General features: G+C 51.3%; 2 protein-coding genes and 1 pseudogene across 3 annotated transcripts in view; all 3 read right to left on the bottom strand.

The window, feature by feature from the left end:
• LOC143955528 (uncharacterized) overlaps window positions 1–18,715 on the bottom strand; it is a 240,998-nt gene that overhangs the window by 21,094 nt on the left and 201,189 nt on the right. The gene's annotated exons all lie outside the window — the stretch shown is intronic.
• LOC143955789 (uncharacterized) lies at window positions 4,008–7,654 on the bottom strand (annotated as a pseudogene). Its single transcript, XR_013269810.1, has 5 exons — window positions 7,549–7,654; window positions 7,238–7,459; window positions 6,954–7,160; window positions 6,663–6,828; window positions 4,008–6,161 (listed from the first exon to the last, which is right to left on the bottom strand). The product of XR_013269810.1 is annotated as an uncharacterized LOC143955789 (transcript).
• On the bottom strand, window positions 8,801–10,430 carry LOC143956033 (gastrula zinc finger protein XlCGF66.1-like). Its single transcript, XM_077466165.1, has 3 exons — window positions 10,015–10,430; window positions 9,099–9,233; window positions 8,801–9,010 (listed from the first exon to the last, which is right to left on the bottom strand). The coding sequence occupies exons 1-3, from the start codon at window positions 10,096–10,098 to the stop codon at window positions 8,819–8,821; spliced, it is 411 nt and encodes a 136-aa protein (XP_077322291.1). The 5' UTR covers window positions 10,099–10,430; the 3' UTR covers window positions 8,801–8,818.

The raw sequence follows: 18,715 nt of genomic DNA, 5'->3' as shown, positions 1-18,715 counted from the left end.
TTCGCTCATTCGGGAGCATCCGAATGAATGAAAGAATCTTTTGAGGAATGTGTACGAAAAGTAATTGTCAGAGAGGACGAAAATCCGAAAGAATGAAAACCCGAAAGAACGAAAATACAAAAATCTGAAAGAACGAAAAATAATTCAACCTACGAGTTTAATGAATCGATTACATTTAGATAATTTAACTTTTTCGTGTTTTTTTTCCGACTATTTGTTATTGCTGAATATAAAGAAATAATTGATGAATGCATTCGTATTTCTCATTACCAAAATCTTGTATATCGTCCCCTCCAAGAGCTTGCATACTATTGATGTTAGGCTAACTGGTCTGTAATTTCCAGGGATGTATTTTGGGCCCTTTCTAAATATTGGTGCTACATTGGCTTTTCTCCAATCAGCTGGTACCATTCCAGTCAGTAAAAATTAGGAACAATGGTCTGGTAATTACTTTGACTGAGTTCCCTAAGTACCCTCAGGTGCAAGCCATCCGGTCCCGGTGATTTATTAATGTTAAGTTTCCCAAGTCTAATTCTGTCCTCTGTTAACCATGGAGGTGCTTCCTATGATGTGTGATGAGGATAAACACTGCAGTTTTGGTTACTGAAGCCCCCCCGATTCCCTCGTGAAGACTGAGGAGAAGAATACATTCAAGACCTTGACCGTCTCCCCATCCCTTGTAACCAGATGTCCTTCCTCATTCTTTATGGGGCCAATATGGTCTGTCCTCCCTTTTTTACTGTTTACATACTTAAAGAATTTCTTGGGATTTTTTTTTGCTCTCCTCCGCTATGTGTCTTTTGTGTTCTATCTTAGCCATCCCTATTGCATTCTTACATTTCTTGTTGCATTCTTTATAAAGTCTGAATGCTGATGATGATCCCTCAACCTTGTATTTTTTGAAGGTCTTCTCCTTTGCTTTTATATGCATGTTTACATTGGAGTTAAGCCATCCAGGACTTTTGTTCGCTCTTTTAAATTTATTACCCAATGGGATGCAATAGCTAATGCCCTTATTTAATAGGCTCCTAAAGCAAACCCATCTCTCCTCCTCGTTCTTTGTTCCTAATATTTTATCCCAATTTATGCCTTCTAGTAACGTTTGTAGTTTAGGGAAGTTGGCTCTTTTGAAATTCAGTGCCTTTGTATTCCCCTTATTTTTCCTATTTGTGTGATTTATACTGAAGCCAATTGATCTGTTCTGAGTGGGGGAAATGTTTTGCAGAAAAGGCCGATCTTTACGTCCATCATAGTTGTTACCTAAAGTTCCCAGTATTTTCACATCCGTGATCAGTTCTTTGCTGTTGGTAATCAGTAGATCCAGTAACGCTTTACTTCTAGTTGGTGCATCCACCATGTGACCCATAAAATTGTCCTGCAAGACATTTAGGAACTGGAGAGCCTTAGATGAATGTGCGGTTCCCTCCGCCCAGTCTGTCTGGATAATTAAAATCCCCCATTATGATAACACTTCCCATCCTTGCTGCTAATCCAGATTGTGATAGTAGATCTGTCTCCCCTTCCTCCCCCAGGTTAGGGGGCCTATAGCATACTCCCAGTATTATTTCACCCTTAGCTTCATCCCTTTGGAGTTCTACCCATAAGGATTCCACCTCCTCCCTAGCGATGTCATCTCTCACATTCACATTATTCTTGATATATAGGCATACCCCTCCCCAAGAGGCTATCCAGCAGTCCCCTCCAAAAGCCCCTGTCCTAGTTTGCGTCTGTCACAATGGGAAGCACATGGCTCACAACAACCCTTCCTGCCATGGTGCTGATGCTTGATGGTTGGCCACCTAAATAGCCAACACTGTGACATAGAGGTCAGGCGTGAGTACTTACCTAAGAGCGAGCCTTACACAATGGTTCCTTGGTGACTTGCAGGCGGCGGATGCAGTTGGAATGTTGGAGTTGGGAAGTTGGAGCAGAATTACGAGCAGATTACATCCACCTATGTCATGTACTTACCGTCTGGCGATAGGGGAAATGGAAGCAGGTTTGCCTGTCTCGTTCTTGAACTATCTTTAAGATATACCGTATTTATTGGTGTATAACACGCGCCGGCGTATAACACGCACCCCAAGTTTAGGAGGGAATTTTGTGGAAAAAACTTTTAGGAGGGAAATTTAAGGAAAAAAAATTACATTTAAATGCCCATCAATGCAGCCTTATCAGTGTCCATCTGAAGCCTTGTCAGCGTAATTTGCAGCCTTGTCATGCAGCCTGTCCATCATTGCAGCCTTGTCATGCAGCCTGTCCTCATTGCAGCCTTGTCATACAGCCTGTCCTGATTGCAGCCTTGTCATACAGCCTGTCCTCATTGCAGCCTTGTCATGCAGCCTGTCCTAATTGCAGCCTTGTCATTGCAGCCTGTCCTCATTGCAGCCTCGTTATGCAGCCTGTCCTTATTGCAGCCTTGTCATTGCAGCCTGTCCATCATTGCAGCCTTGTCATGCAGCCTGTCCTGATTGCAGCCTCGTCATGCAGCCTGTCCTCATTGCAGCCTTGTCATTGCAGCCTGTCCTCATTGCAGCCTTGTTATGCAGCCTGTCCTTATTGCAGCCTTGTCATGCAGCCTGTCCTCATTGCAGCCTTGTCATTCCAGCCTGTCCTCATTGTAGCCTCGTCATGCAGCCTGTCCTCATTGCAGCCTTGTCATGCAGCCTGTCCTCATTGCAGCCTTGTCATGCAGTCTGTCCTTATTGCAGCCTCGTCATGCAGCCTGTCCTCATTGCAGCCTCGTCATGCAGCCTGTCCTCATTGCAGCCTCGTCATGCAGCCTGTCCTTATTGCAGCCTTGTCATGCAGCCTGTCCTCATTGCAGACTGTCCTCGTTGCAGCCTCGTCATGCAGCCTGTCCTCATTGCAGCCTCATCATGCAGCCTGTCCTCATTGTAGCCTCGTCATGCAGTCTGTCCTTATTGCAGCCTCGTCATGCAGCCTGTCCTCATTGCAGCCTGTCCTCATTGCAGCCTCGTCATGCAGTCTGTCCTTATTGCAGCCTCGTCATGCAGCCTGTCCTCATTGCAGCCTCGTCATGCAGCCTGTCCTCGTTGCAGCCTCGTCATGCAGCCTGTCCTCATTGTAGCCTCGTCATGCAGCCTGTCCTCATTGTAGCCTCATCATGCAGCCTGTCCTCATTGCAGCCTCGTCATGCAGTCTGTCCTTATTGCAGCCTGTCCTCATTGCAGCCTCGTCATGCAGCCTGTCCTCATTGCAGCCTCATCATGCAGCCTTAGTGCATTGTCAGCTTATTTTTTTTAAAATGGCGCCGCCGAGATGTCCTGTGTATCTCGGCGGCGCCCGGAAGTTCTTGGCAGCTTTTGACCGCTCTCGGACCTTCTCGGCGGCTTTCGGCCGCCTTTGGCCCTTCTTGGCAGCTTTCGGCCCTTTTTGTCGGCTTTCGGACCTTCTCGCCGGCTTTCGGCCGCCTTGGCCCTTCTCGGCGGCTTTTGGCCGCTCTTGGACCTTCTCACCGACTTTCAGCCGCCGAGAAGGGCCGAGGCGACCGAAAGCCTCCGAGAAGGTCAGAGAGCGGCTGAAAGCCACCGAGAAGGGCCGAAAGCCGCGACAAGGGCTCTGGGCGGCTGAAAGACACCCAGAGCCCAAACAAATCGCACGGAAATCACGGAGTATCGGCGTATAACATGCACCCGCGATTTTCCCATGATTTTAAGGGGAAAAAAGTGCGTGTTATACGCCGATAAATACGGTAATGCACATCTGCAAGATAATTGGGGTTGTGTACCTTTAATAACATGCATATTTCCTGAGAACAAAACATTTCTATGCCCTTGTATGCAAGTTCTCTATATACTGTATTTGTGTTATAAAAACAATGGAAGGTATAACGGTTTTGTGTCAAGTTTGGTATCAGGAATGTAGCTTTACACCCCCCCCACCCCCGAGAGGGCCGCTGGATTTTTTGGGTCCCCCCTATTGTTGCACAGCCAGACAATATGCTTTTCCAACTTTGACACAGAGTCAGTAACCAGACCATGGGCTTGTTTTTGTTGTTTTATTGAGGGAAAAAGAACTTAGATAGGGATGAGGAGTCATGGGATGTCCAACTTGACTTGGTAGAACAACTCGAGGACAGACGTCCTTCACTATGCACACAAAAATGCAGATCCTGGATTGAACTCCCTCCGGAGTGATATCAATTTCCGTGAAGCAATAACAAGGTTCCCCTTTCAGGAGCTCGATGTCCCCTTGGTGAAATATAGCAAAGTATCAACTGCATGCAGGAGCACTGTGCCCCCCTTGGTAGAAATAGAACAAAGTTCCGAACTATGGGGTGTCTCCTGGATGATGAGACTGAAGGGTAGCGAAGACCCCTCTCTTAGGCTTCCTTCCTCATCTCCAGCCTGGAGGCAGAGCCCCCAGCGCCTGGGGTCCCCTACCCAGGTTACACGACACATCTTCCTCACTCCACCTTCCACCTGACTCTTGTGCTGGCAAGGCTTCACGAAATGTATGGGCTGACCCAGGTCTCCTGCCTTGGGCTTGGCCAGATTCCCATAACTATGCAGATGAGGACCTTCAGGCCTCCACCCACTAGCTTTTAGAAACTTCTCCAAGCTTCTAGAACCAGAGGCTTGATCTGTAGAGCCCTCCAGCCTGACCTACTGTATCCCCAGACTTCAGCGAGTCAGAATACATTTTCCTACTCTGTACTGCATGCTAGAGGGCTTTACAGGAGTAAAGGCAATGTTTTTGGAAGAACATAGTTTTTCGGTGGTGTTGGAAAATTTGACATGTCTGAAAGGTGGGGCCCCGTAAAATTGAACTTTCTATGGTGGGCCCCAGTGGCCCAATCTGAGCTTTTTTATTTATATATATATATATATATATATATATATATATTGGACAATTTTAGATTTTTGGAGGCTAAAAGCATCTTGAGGGCTTGTGTGGGTTTTTTGATGGCTGGAAAGATGGGCCTAATCTGGAAAGACATCACTCAGGACAAGAAGATGTCTTCTCGCCCTTGTGGATCCTCTGATGGCTGTAAAGACAGGACTTCAAGAACATTTCCCACACTTTGTTCTGCCTGTGTGAGTCCTCTGATGTCAGACAAGACTTCTATGAAAAATATACGGAATACGGCTTCTCACCCATGTGGGATTTATGAAGTCTAACGAGCGTTGATATCTACGGATAACACTTTCCCACACCCAGAACAGGAATATGGTCTCTCCCCGTATAAAATCTTTGATGTGTGGCAAGTTCTGATTTCAGTGGAACATTTCCCCGCACTCAGGACAGGAATACGGCTTCTCACCCATGTGGGATTTATGATGTCTGACTAAGTGTGGATTTCAGCAGAGAACACTGCCCCCACCCGGGACGGGAATACGGACTCTCCCCATATAAAATCTTTGATGTGCGGAAAGTTCTGATTTCAGTGAAACATTTCCCGCACTTAAGGAAGAATTATTGTTTCTGCCCTGCGTGAGTTTTATGATGTCTGTAAAGACGGGACCTCTCTGGGAAACATTTCCCGCACTCAGAACAGGTATACGGCCTGACACCCGTGTGGGATTTCACATGTCTGATAAGTGTTGATTTCAGCGGAAAAGACTTCCCGCACTCAGGACAGGAATACGGCCTCTCCCCTGTGTGAGAAGTTTGGTGTCTGTCAAATTCAGCTTTCCGTGGATAACATTTCCCGCACTCAGAGCAGGTGTACAACTTCTTCCCAGCTTGAGTTCGATGATGGACGTAAAGATCGGCCTTTTCTGCGAAACCTTTCCCCCACTCAGCGCGGGAATGCGGCCTCTCCCCCGTGTGAGATTTTTGATGATTCAGAAGATCTGCTTGTTGTGGATAACATTTCCCGCACTCAGAGCAAGAATACACCGTCCCCACCATGTGAGTTCTACGATGTAGATAAAGACTTGACTCAGAGTTAAAACTTTCCCCACATTCGGGACAGGAAAATGTCTTCTCCCCCTGAACTCCGGCACCGTCCCCCACAGTACGAGGTTGCTCAGAGTCGGAGGGATTCCATGGTCTATCCACACTGTGAAGTCCACCATCCATAGTGGAGATCATTGTCTTTTCTCCTCCACAATCTCCTGTGATGTCCTCATCTTCCATTCTACAACCTGGAGATAAAGTGAGACGATCCTTTGAGGGTTTCTCCATGGCGTGTCCTGGAAAAATATAAAAACATCATCAATAGATATGAGAGGGTTAGTTCACTTCCATCAAGATCCCATCTGGATCAGGTAGATATGAGTGAGGAGATGTTCTCTGTGGAGGTCCCAACCAGCCGGGACTTTTCCCCCCTCTTCAGTCCTTTGGTCCTCCTCCCAGATCACTTCTACATTTACACAGCCTTGTCAGAAGAGCAGGAACCAATGGGGGCTGGGAGGTCCATGCTCTTTACACAACCACAAGCCTAGGCACTGGGTCATGTGATCTCTGATAGACAAGAGGGTCAAAGTTCCAGCCCTTTACTATAGAACAAGTGACCATAGGCCTAGGCTTCTGGTGATATGCAGCACTGGAGGGAGCTTCCAGCAGTATTTTCCTCCTGGAAAGATAAGTGTTTCTCCCTACTTTTCATCCCAACAAGACTGTTAATATAGTTTTCGGTTATCACTTAGCTCTAGGTCTGCTCATAGAAGAGGGACCAACCTATTACAGCTCACCTGTGCTGATCTCTGTAGGAGTGTCCTCCTCCAAGAACGTTCTCTTCATTCCATCCTCCTCCGTATATTGTGGATCATCCCTTAGATACATCTCTTCTAATTCGCTTCCAACGTTCAAGTTAATAATACCTTCATCCGAAACCAGCAGAATGACAGAAGTTAACATCTGTAACATAGAAGTATTTATGATGTGAGATCACATAGAAAATATCATCTTGTAGAGTCCACACATCATCTCCACATGTCAGAGTGTTCAATCACTTTATGTTCCCGACCCTCAACTCCACCTACCTGATGATGGTGGGGGATGGTGTGACCTTCCTGTGTGGAATCCAGAGGACGGGGACATCTCTCGGGGAGGTTTAGGTTACCAGGTGGCTCCATCATAACATCCTTGTAGCCATCTGAAAGCCCTTCCATCACTCCATACTTTTCGACCTCCTCTTTGGACTCTTCTTTAACAACAATATTATAATCCCCGAGGTTTCCAGTCTGAGTCTACAATAATGGTTTTATTAAAACAAACAAGCTTGGGTAGAAATCATAATAACTTCCATTGATGGTTTATTTTATACCTGAACATGGTGAATGTAGTTGAGATCTTCCTGTGTGGAATCCCGGGAATTCAGACTACGAGGACATCTCCCTGGTGGGTTTCCATTATTAGGTGGCTCCATCACGATATCCTTATAGAGATCGTCGTGTCCTTCAGAAAACGCCTTCATAATTCCATACTCCTCATCCGCCTTTTTAAACTCCTTTTTAACAACAACTTTAGGATCTCTCGGGTTTCCACTCTGAATATATAATAAAAATGACATCAATGGTAACAATGCAGATAATGTACAGATCCTAATGATACTATCAGTGATTGTTCCTCATCTACCTGATGATGGTGGGGGATGGTGTGATCTTCCTGTGTGGAATCCCGGGAATACAGAGGACGGGGACATCTCTCTGGTGGGTTCCCATTACTGGATCCATCTGTAGGAAACACACACACTGACTGAATACATTGTTTCTATGTGTTTAGCACTATTCCCATAGGAGCCACAGGATTATTGTCCAAGTCTTGACCAGTTGACCAGGCACACAGGTTCATTCACATGTTTCTTCAGTCTAGGGGATGTTTCTTTGTGGTTTTTATTTTTTTGAGAACTTTGATAGGGTGGTAGGTGTACAACCGAGGACTAATGCCGCGTACACACGACCGGACTTTTCAACATCAAAAAGGTCAGACGGAACAATTCCGGCAGACCATTCGATCGTGTGTGGGCTGCAGCGGACTTTTGATTTGCAAAAATCCGACAGACTTTAGAAATGGAACATGTTTCAAATTTTTCCGCCGGAACTCCGCTGGACCCAGTTCCTACCGAGAAATCCGCTTGTGTGTATGCTAGTCCGACGGAACAAAAACCGACGCGAGGGCAGCTATTGGCTACTGGCTATGAACTTCCTTATTCTAGTCCGGTCGTACGTCATCACGTTCGAATCCGTCGGACTTTGGTGTGATTGTGTGTGGCCAAGACCGTTCATTCGGAAAGTCCGTCAGAACTCCGTCGAAAGTCTGTCGGACGTGTGTACGCGGCATTAGGCATTCGTCACGACAAGCTATATTGAAGTCAGGGCTTGAAACCAACAGAAGACTTCAGCTTAGTAGTAGTAGTTAGAGCCACAAAAGTAGAGTCCTTTTAAGTAGGAGATTAGGAGGACAACGCTCTTAAGGACACCAGCCGCTTAAATAGACCCACAGGTGACGATTAAGAACCAAAGGGGTAGCAAAAAAAAACAAAACGCAAGGTCCCCAAGATCTCTCAAGCGTCTGTACTCACAAGGCCCAAGGACAGCTGGTGGCCTCCATCCAACTTCCAAGCGAAACCTTCCTATGATACTTGACTAGATCTTCGGTAGATAGCTCCACACCTACTGTCCAACTTCTCCAGTTCACTGGATACAGAGGAACCTATAGACCAGACTGGTAGCAGCTAAACAAACTGAGCAGACCTGACTAGCAGATCGCAGCTTCACCGAATACAGTGAGCAGAATATCTTTTTAAATCAACTAGAGTGGCAACTCAATTTACCCATTAAAAACCCACTAATTCTAACTTATCTAATCCCCCAGTACCTATCTAGGAGGGTGCTACATGTGTTTATCAGGTGATGGGGGATCTAGGTGGAGCCTCCGTACTGCTCTCTCCTTTACAATAAAGTCTCCTCTTACCCGGTGATGTGAGGGGCGGCTGATTGTCCATCATGACGTCCTTGTAGAGATCCTTGTGTCCTTCTAAATACTCCCACTCCTCCATGGAGAAATAGACAGTGACATCCTGACACCTTATAGGAACCTGACACACACAATGATACAGTCACCATCCAGACACATCCCTTGTCTGTTACTGGATAATGTCCCACAATTCCCAGAATCCTCCTCACCTCTCCTGTCAGCAGCTCCATCATCTTCTTGGTGACTTCTAGAATCTTCTCCATGTTGTGTATCTCAGGTTTTAGGGAGTCACATGGAGGCACTGTGATGGTCATGTGATCACCGGACTTCACAAGAGGAAATCTCTGTATTGGGGAACCAATAGGAACATCATGTTAGATTCCCAGAATCCTCCTCACCTCTCCGGTCAGGTCTGTGTTTTATTAATAGAGATAAGAGTGATGTCATGTGACCTCCCAGAATCCTCCTCACCTCTCCGGTCAGGTCTGTGTTTTATTAATAGAGATAAGAGTGATGTCATGTGACCTCCCAGAATCCTCCTCACCTCTCCGGTCAGGTCTGTGTTTTTATTAATAGAGATAAGAGTGATGTCATGTGACCTCCCAGAATCCTCCTCACCTCTCCGGTCAGGTCTGTGTTTTATTAATAGAGATAAGAGTGATGTCATGTGACCTCCCAGAATCCTCCTCACCTCTCCGGTCAGGTCTGTGTTTTTAATAGAGATAAGAACGATGTCATGTGACCTCCCAGAATCCTCCTCACCTCTCCGGTCAGGTCTGTGTTTTATTAATAGAGATAAGAGTGATGTCATGTGACCTCCCAGAATCCTCCTCACCTCTCCGGTCAGGTCTGTGTTTTATTAATAGAGATAAGAGTGATGTCATGTGACCTCCCAAAATCCTTCTCACCTCTCCGGTCAGGTCTGTGTTTTTAATAGAGATAAGAGTGATGTCATGTGACCTCCCAGAATCCTCCTCACCTCTTCGGTCAGGTCTGTGTTTTATTAATAGAGATAAGAGTGATGTCATGTGACCTCCCAGAATCCTCCTCACCTCTCCGGTCAGGTCTGTGTTTTATTAATAGAGATAAGAGCGATGTCATGTGACCTCACAGAATCCTCCTCACCTCTCCCGTCAGCAGGTAGATGATCTCCAGGGTGAGGTTTAGTATCTTCTCAGTCACGTGACTTTGGTTCACCTCCATTCTCATTGGTCATGTGATCTATACAGGTTTCCTGTGGAACAATAATTGGTACCAGAAAATAATCTGCACAGTACTGGTTGGACAATATTAGGATGGGAATGTACGAGGGATTGATGTCAAGCTGCCTCCAGTGGAGATTTGCTCATGTAGAGGTCTATACATCAGACTAAAAGGAGGGACAACTGAGGAGAGAAGAGAGCGAGGGATTTGGTTACAAAAGGACATTCCTCCAAATGCTTCACACTATCACCCTGCTTTCCTCTAACGTCTCTTCTCTGCTGGAGGTAAAAAAGAACTGGCCTCTTCCTTCCCTCTCACTGAACGCAGTGGAAGTCGTTGTCTCCGTACAAGGGGAATGTGATGTTGGGGGGGGGGGGGGGGTGATGGAGTAACTGAAGATGAAAGTGGAGGAGGACGGGTGGTTGTCACCTGGACAGTCCGGGTTTTGAATCATGTGTCCGGGTTTCAGCCCACATAATTCAGACAGTAATGTGGCTCGAAACAGGGCCTGACAGGAGGGTGAGAGGGCACTGTGTGCGCCACATTACTATTCTCTTTGGAGTGCCCAATGGTGTCCCAGGTTTGTTACAATCCTATAGTGTATACTAGAAAAGAAAAACAATTACTGTGTGCCTCTAAAAAGTTTGGGCTTGGCTTGAAGAAAAAATGTCAACCCTAATGGCAACAAAGGGGTGGGGATGCTCGATATCATTAACCTAATATGGAAACAGCGCTGCTAACTAGAGATAAGCACAGTGACAATGGAGGAAGAGGACGGAACATGACGGGGGGGGGGGGGGTTACTGGGTGTAAATAGAAAATAAGATCTGATTACCTCCTCTTCTGCCACTTCCAGCAATGTCTCCTCACTACTTCCTCCCGACTCACTTCTCACCCCGAACTTCTTATTTATACCTGACATCACTTCCTGTGTGTGCCTGACATCACTTCCTGTCTTCCACAGAAACTTCCTGTCTGGGTAAAAGTGAGCTCGCCATCTTGTGGAGCTCAGAGGAACTGCAGCCCCCGAGAAACGTCTCGTAGTTTCAACACCCTTTGTCATTGTTGCCAAGGGTCTCGAATGCTGCAGGACAGTCCCAGGATTCAGTCTACTGTCCAGTCATGTCCTGACCCAGCAGGTTCCAGGACTCTGTTCAGTCTGGCAGTGAGGTGGGGATGACTGGAACACTCTCTGGGTTCCATCATCGGAGACTGTTGGGTGGAGCGATCTCCTTTCCAACAGTGAAAGTAGAACTCCGACCTCAACAGAGAGGCAGCGGTAGGATTGCCACTTTTTCTTCAAGCCAAACCAGGACACTTTAGCGGTGCACAGCAATTTTTTCTATACATTATAGGATTGTAATAGACCTAGAAGATCTTAAGGCACTCCAAAAGGAATAGTAATGTGGCACACATAGTGCCCCCTCACCCTTCTATCAGCCCCTGTTCCGAGTCACATTCATGTTTGAATTTTGTGCCCAGGTTTCAGGCGGACTGAAACCCAGACACATGATTCAAAACCCAATCTGTCCAGGTGAATCCCGGACAGGTGGCAACCCTAGGCTGCAGGAGTGTGTGATCAGGTAAGCATCAACAACGACCATCAATGATGGCCTGAGATTAGACTTTCTTCTCACTGACCTCAATGATGGGGCTTATTTTATCATATAAATCTGGAAGACTTTTATCAATCAATTTACAAAGAATATCAGGAGTTTATGATTGGAAATATCATCTTTATTTGTTTCATGCAAAAAAAGTATGTTTGCATTTTTATCAGGTAAATATGAAATGTTACATCTGAAAATGTAATATTTTCCACTTTCAGCCAGCAGGTGGCGCTCTCCAAGCAGGAAAAGCTACCTGTGCAGGCTGATAACAATTGTACTAAAATTGTCAGGCCTGTCCTGTAGTGTGAGCTCCCCTTCTCTTCATCCACAATCAATATCTAGATCCTCCCTCACCAGGAGGTCTTCTTTTGAAGCTTCTGCCGAAGATCAGACTATACTGGTAGAGGGACCCAACCGGCAGTGACGCCCCCTCCTTCTCTCTCCTAGAGGGACCCAACCGGCAGTGACACCCCCTCCTTCTCTCTCCTAGAGGGACCCAACCGGCAGTGACGCCCCCTCCTTCTCTCTCCTAGAGGGACCCAACCGGCAGTGACACCCCCTCCTTCTCTCTCCTAGAGGGACCCAACCGGCAGTGACACCCCCTCCTTCTCTCTCCTAGAGGGACCCAACCAGCCGTGACACCCCCTCCTTCTCTCTCCTAGAGGGATCCAACCGGTAGTGACACCCCCTCCTTCTCTCTCCTAGAGGGACCCAACCGGCAGTGACGCCCCCTCCTTCTCTCTCCTAGAGGGACCCAACCAGCAGTGACACCCCCTCCTTCTCTCTCCTAGAGGGACCCGACCAGCAGTGACACCCCCTCCTTCTCTCTCCTAGAGGGACCCAACCAGCAGTGACGCCCCTCCTTCTCTCTCCTAGAGGGACCCAACCGGCAGTGACACCCCCTCCTTCTCTCTCCTAGAGGGACCCAACCAGCAGTGACACCCCCTCCTTCTCTCTCCTAGAGGGACCCGACCAGCAGTGACACCCCCTCCTTCTCTCTCCTAGAGGGACCCAACCAGCAGTGACACCCCCTCCTTCTCTCTCCTAGAGAGACCCAACCGGCAGTGACATCCCCTCCTTCTCTCTCCTAGAGGGACCCAACCAGCAGTGACACCCCCTCCTTCTCTCTCCTAGAGGGACCCAACCGGTAGTGACATCCCCTCCTTCTCTCTCCTAGAGGGACCCAACCAGCAGTGACACCTCCTCCTTCTCTCTCCTAGAGGGACCCAACCAGCAGTGACGCCCCTCCTTCTCTCTCCTAGAGGGACCCAACCGGCAGTGACTAGGGTGACCACATTTCCAAACTGCCATTCAGGGACAACCCCCCCCCCCCCCCCCCCGCACCCGCCTAAAAAAGATGGTTTTTGATACCTTTTTTTGCCAATTTTTTGGGGAAAAAAATGCAAACAGTGGTAACCAGTTTAGACAGGTATGCAATGTACACGGAGGGGGACACGGAGGAAAAACGGAGGGGGACACAGAGGAAGAACGGAGGGGGACACAGAGGAAGAACGGAGGGGGACACAGAGGAAGAATGGAGGGGGACACCAGCAGAACATAGGGGAACACGGAGGAAGAACAGAGGGGGACATGGAGGAAGAACAGAGGGGGACACGGAGAAAGAATGGAGGGGGACAGCAGCAGAACAGAGGGGAACAGCAGCAGAACAGAGGGGGACATGGAGGAAGATCGGGGGGGAGACGGAGGAAGAACGGTGGGGGACAGCAGCAGAACGGAGGGGGACACTGAGAAAGAATGGTGGGGGACATGGAGGAAGAACGGAGGGGGACACTGAGAAACAACGGAGGGGGACACTGAGAAACAACGGAGGGGGACACGGAGGAAAAATGGAGGAAGAACAGAGGGGGACACGGAGGAAAAACGGAGGGGGACACAGAGGAAGAACGGAGGGGGACACAGAGGAAGAATGGAGGGGGACACAGAGGAAGAACGGAGGGGGACACAGAGGAAGAATGGAGGGGGACACCAGCAGAACATAGGGGAACACGGAGGAAGAACAGAGGGGGACATGGAGGAAGAACAGAGGGGACACGGAGAAAGAATGGAGGGGGACAGCAGCAGATCAGAGGGGAACAGCAGCAGAACAGAGGGGGACATGGAGGAAGATCGGGGGGGAGACGGAGGAAGAACGGTGGGGGACAGCAGCAGAACGGAGGGGGACACTGAGAAAGAATGGTGGGGGACATGGAGGAAGAACGGAGGGGGACACTGAGAAACAACGGAGGGGGACACGGAGGAAAAATGGAGGAAGAACAGAGGGGGACACGGAGGAAAAACGGAGGGGGACACAGAGGAAGAACGGAGGGGGACACAGAGGAAGAATGGAGGGGGACACCAGCAGAACATAGGGGGACACGGAGGAAGAACAGAGGTGGACACGGAGAAAGAATGGAGGGAGACAGCAGCAGAACAGAGGGGACCAGCAGCAGAACAGAGGGGGACACGGAGGAAAAACAGAGGGGGACATGGAGGAAGATCGGGGGGGAGACGGAGGAAGAACAGTGGGGGACAGCAGCAGAATGGAGGGGGACACTGAGAAAGAATGGTGGGGGACATGGAGGAAGAATGGAGGGGGACACTGAGAAACAACGGAGGGGGACACTGAGAAACAACGGAGGGGGACACTGAGAAACAACGGAGGGGGACACTGAGAAACAACGGAGGGGGACACGGAGGAAGAACGGAGGGGGACACGGAGGAAGAACGGAGGGGGACACGGAGGAAGAACGGAGGGGGACACGGAGGAAGAACAGAGGGGGACACGGAGGAAAAATGGAGGAAGAACAGAGGGGGACACAGAGGAAAAACATAGGGGGACACAGTGGAAGAACGGAGGGGGACACAGAGGAAGAACGGAGGGGGTCACAGAGGAAGAACGGAGGGGCGCACGGAGGAAGAAGGGAGGGGGACAGCAACAGAAAAGAGGGGGACACAGAGGAAGACTGGAGGGGGACAGCAGCAGAAAGAATGGAGGAGGACAGTCAGCAGCAGAATGGAGGGGGAGGGGGACAGCAGCAGAATTGTACACTAACCTGGACTCCTGGAAGTTTGTCAGTGTCTGTATTTTAACTGCAGGACCTCGTGGGCGGGAGGAGCCTGGGCTCTGGAGGAGGAATCTGAGGAGGAATCTCAGTGAGAGCACAGGCAGTGAGAGGACACGAGACTGAAGCTGCTGAGTGCTGACTGGCCTGGAGACTTTAATTTAAGTGAGGCGCCCTGTGTCGTCAGTGGCGTCACTCTGGCTAAGGTACGTACTGTGCGGGGCCTGCGGGGGGGGGTGCATTGCCCACACTCACTGCCAGACAGTGCCACCAGCTCCGTCTCAGCCCGCCCATCAGGCTGACGTCACTGGTTGCTAGACGCGGGGCGGCCCCTAGCCTAGCAACCAGACTGCATGTGTGAGTCATCCTCCTCCTGTGCGCTGCCTGTGTAGTGTGAGTCCGACTCTGACACTAGTCTGTGACTGTGTGTGGCGGCGCCGCGGCGGGCCGGCGGCAGACAGGGAGAGGGAGAGAGACTCGTGGAGCAGATTGTGTTTTGTTTCAATCCGGGACACTGTATTGTCCCGGAATGAAGGTGCCCGGGACACGGGACAAAAATGTGAAATCCGGGACAATCCCGGGCAATCCGGGACACGTGGGCACCCTAGCAGTGACACCTCCTCCTTTTCTCCCTAGAGGGACCCAACCAGCAGTGACACCCCCTCCTTCTCTCTCCTAGAGGGACCCAACCAGCAGTGACACCCCCTCCTTCTCTCTCCTAGAGGGACCCAACCAGCAGTGACGCCCCTCCTTCTCTCTCCTAGAGGGACCCAACCGGCAGTGACACCCCCTCCTTCTCTCTCCTAGAGGGACCCAACCAGCCGTGACACCCCCTCCTTCTCTCTCCTAGAGGGACCCGACCACCAGCCGTGACACCCCCTCCTTCTCTCTCCTAGAGGAACCCGACCGGCAGTGACACCCCCTCCTTCTCTCTCATAGAGGGACCCAACCAGCAGTGACGCCCCCTCCTTCTCTCTCCTAGAGGGACCCAACCAGCAGTGACACCCCCTCCTTCTCTCTCCTAGAGGGACCCGACCAGCAGTGACACCCCCTCCTTCTCTCTCCTAGAGGGACCCAACCACCAGCCGTGACACCCCCTCCTTCTCTCTCCTAGAGGAACCCGACCGGCAGTGACACCCCCTCCTTCTCTCTCATAGAGGGACCCAACCAGCAGTGACACCCCCTCCTTCTCTCTCCTAGAGGGACCCGACCAGCAGTGACACCCCCTCCTTCTCTCTCCTAGAGGGACCCAACCAGCAGTGACACCCCCTCCTTCTCTCTCCTAGAGGGACCCAACCAGCAGTGACACCCCCTCCTTCTCTCTCCTAGAGGGACCCAACCGGCAGTGACACCCCCTCCTTCTCTCTCCTAGAGGGACCCGACCAGCCGTGACACCCCCTCCTTCTCTCTCCTAGAGGAACCCGACCGGCAGTGACACCCCCTCCTTCTCTCTCATAGAGGGACCCAACCAGCAGTGACGCCCCCTCCTTCTCTCTCCTAGAGGGACCCAACCAGCAGTGACACCCCCTCCTTCTCTCTCCTAGAGGGACCCGACCAGCAGTGACACCCCCTCATTCTCTCTCCTAGAGGGACCCAAACGGCAGTGATACCCCCTCCTTCTCTCTCCTAGAGGGACCCAACCGGCAGTGACACCCCCTCCCTCTCTCTACTAGAGGGACCCAACCGGCAGTGACACCCCCTCCTTCTCTCTCCTAGAGGGACCCAACCAGCAGTGACACCCCCTCCTTCTCTCTCCTAGAGGGACCCAACCGGCAGTGACACCCCCTCCTTCTCTCTCCTAGAGGGACCCGACCAGCCGTGACACCCCCTCCTTCTCTCTCCTAGAGGAACCCGACCGGCAGTGACACCCCTCCTTCTCTCTCATAGAGGGACCCAACCAGCAGTGACGCCCCCTCCTTCTCTCTCCTAGAGGGACCCAACCAGCAGTGACACCCCCTCCTTCTCTCTCCTAGAGGGACCCGACCAGCAGTGACACCCCCTCATTCACTCTCCTAGAGGGACCCAAACGGCAGTGACACCCCCTCCTTCTCTCTCCTAGAGGGACCCAACCGGCAGTGACACCCCCTCCTTCTCTCTCCTAGAGGGACCCAACCGGCAGTGACACCTCCTCCTTCTCTCTCCTAGAGGGACCCAACCGGCAGTGACGCCCCCTCCTTCTCTCTCCTAGAGGGACCCGACCAGCAGTGACACCCCCTCCTTCTCTCTCATAGAGGGACCCAACCGGCAGTGACACCCCCTCCTTCTCTTTCCTAGAGGGACCCAACCGGCAGCGACACCCCCTCCTCCTCTCTCCTAGAGGGATCCGACCAGCAGCGACACCCCCTCCTTCTCTCTCCTAGAGGGATGCGACCAGCAGTGACACCCCCTCCTTCTCTCTCCTAGAGGGACCCAACCAGCAGTGACACCCCCTCCTTCACTCTCCTAGAGGGACCCAACCGGCTGTGACAACCCTGCCTTCTCTCTCCTGGAGGGACCCAACCAGCAGTGACACCCCCTCCTTCTCTCTTCTAGAGGGACCCAACCAGCAGTGACGCCCCCTCCTTCTCTCTCCTAGAGGGACCCAACCGGCAGCGACACCCCTCCTCCTCTCTCCTAGAGGGATCCGACCAGCAGCGACACCCCCTCCTTCTCTCTCCTAGAGGGATGCGACCAGCAGTGACACCCCCTCCTTCTCTCTCCTAGAGGGACCCAACCAGCAGTGACACCCCCTCCTTCACTCTCCTAGAGGGACCCAACCGGCTGTGACAACCCTGCCTTCTCTCTCCTGGAGGGACCCAACCAGCAGTGACACCCCCTCCTTCTCTCTCCTAGAGGGACCCAACCAGCAGTGACGCCCCCTCCTTCTCTCTCCTAGAGGGACCCAACCGGCAGTGACACCCCCTCCTTCTCTCTCCTAGAGGGACCCAACCAGCAGTGACACCCCCTCCTTCACTCTCCTAGAGGGACCCAACCGGCTGTGACACCCCCTCCTTCTCTCTCCTAGAGGGACCCAACCAGCAGTGACGCCCCCTCCTTCTCTCTCCTAGAGGGACCCAACCAGCAGTGACACCCCTCCTTCTCTCTCCTAGAGGGACGCAACCGGCAGTGACACCCCCTCCTTCTCTCTCCTAGAGGGACCCGACCAGCCGTGACACCCCTCCTTCTCTCTCCTAGCGGGACCCAACCGGCAGTGACACCCCCTCCTTCTCTCTCCTAGAGGGTCCCAACCAGCAGTGACACCCCCTCCTTCTCTCTCCTAGAAGGACCCGACCAGCAGTGACACCCCCTCCTCCTCTCTCATAGAGGGACCCAACCGGCAGTGACACCCCCTCCTTCTCTCTCCTAGAGGGACCCAACCAGCAGTGACGCCCCCTCCTTCTCTCTCCTAGAGGGACCCGACCGGCAGTGACACCCCCTCCTTCTCTCTCATAGAGGGACCCAACCGGCAGTGACACCCCCTCCTTCTCTCTCCTAGAGGGACCCAACCAGCAGTGACGCCCCCTCCTTCTCTCTCCTAGAGGGACACGACCGGCAGTGACACCCCCTCCTTCTCTCTCATAGAGGGACCCAACCGGCAGTGACACCCCCTCCTTCTCTCTCCTAGAGGGACCCAACCAGCAGTGACGCCCCCTCCTTCTCTCTCCTAGAGGGACCCGACCAGCAGTGACACCCCCTCCTTCTCTCTCCTAGAGGGACCCAACCAGCCATGACACCCCCTCCTTCTCTCTCCTAGAGGGACCCGACCAGCCGTGACACCCCCTCCTTCTCTCTCCTAGAGGAACCCGACCGGCAGTGACACCCCCTCCTTCTCTCTCATAGAGGGACCCGACCAGCAGTGACACCCCCTCCTTCTCTCTCCTAGAGGGACCCAACCAGCAGTGACACCCCCTCCTTCTCTCTCCTAGAGGGACCCGACCAGCAGTGACACCCCCTCCTTCTCTCTCCTAGAGG

Source organism: Lithobates pipiens, unplaced genomic scaffold, assembly GCF_037356315.1.
Source record: "Lithobates pipiens isolate NorthernLeopardFrog02 unplaced genomic scaffold, aLitPip1_a1.2 Scaffold_35, whole genome shotgun sequence".
In the NCBI taxonomy this organism is placed as follows: Eukaryota; Metazoa; Chordata; class Amphibia; order Anura; family Ranidae; genus Lithobates; species Lithobates pipiens.
This window is presented reverse-complemented; position numbering and strand designations above follow the sequence as displayed.

Bases quoted from the DNA above. Each gene is read 5' to 3' on its own strand.
- LOC143956033 (XM_077466165.1), bottom strand. From the start codon at position 10,098: ATGAGAATGGAGGTGAACCAAAGTCACGTGACTGAGAAGATACTAAAC. The intron at 9,234-10,014 runs GTGAGGAGGATT...TCCCCAATACAG, and splicing joins TCTACCTGCTGACGGGAGAG to AGATTTCCTCTTGTGAAGTC. The intron at 9,011-9,098 runs GTGAGGAGGATT...TGTGTGTGTCAG, and splicing joins TGGAGCTGCTGACAGGAGAG to GTTCCTATAAGGTGTCAGGA.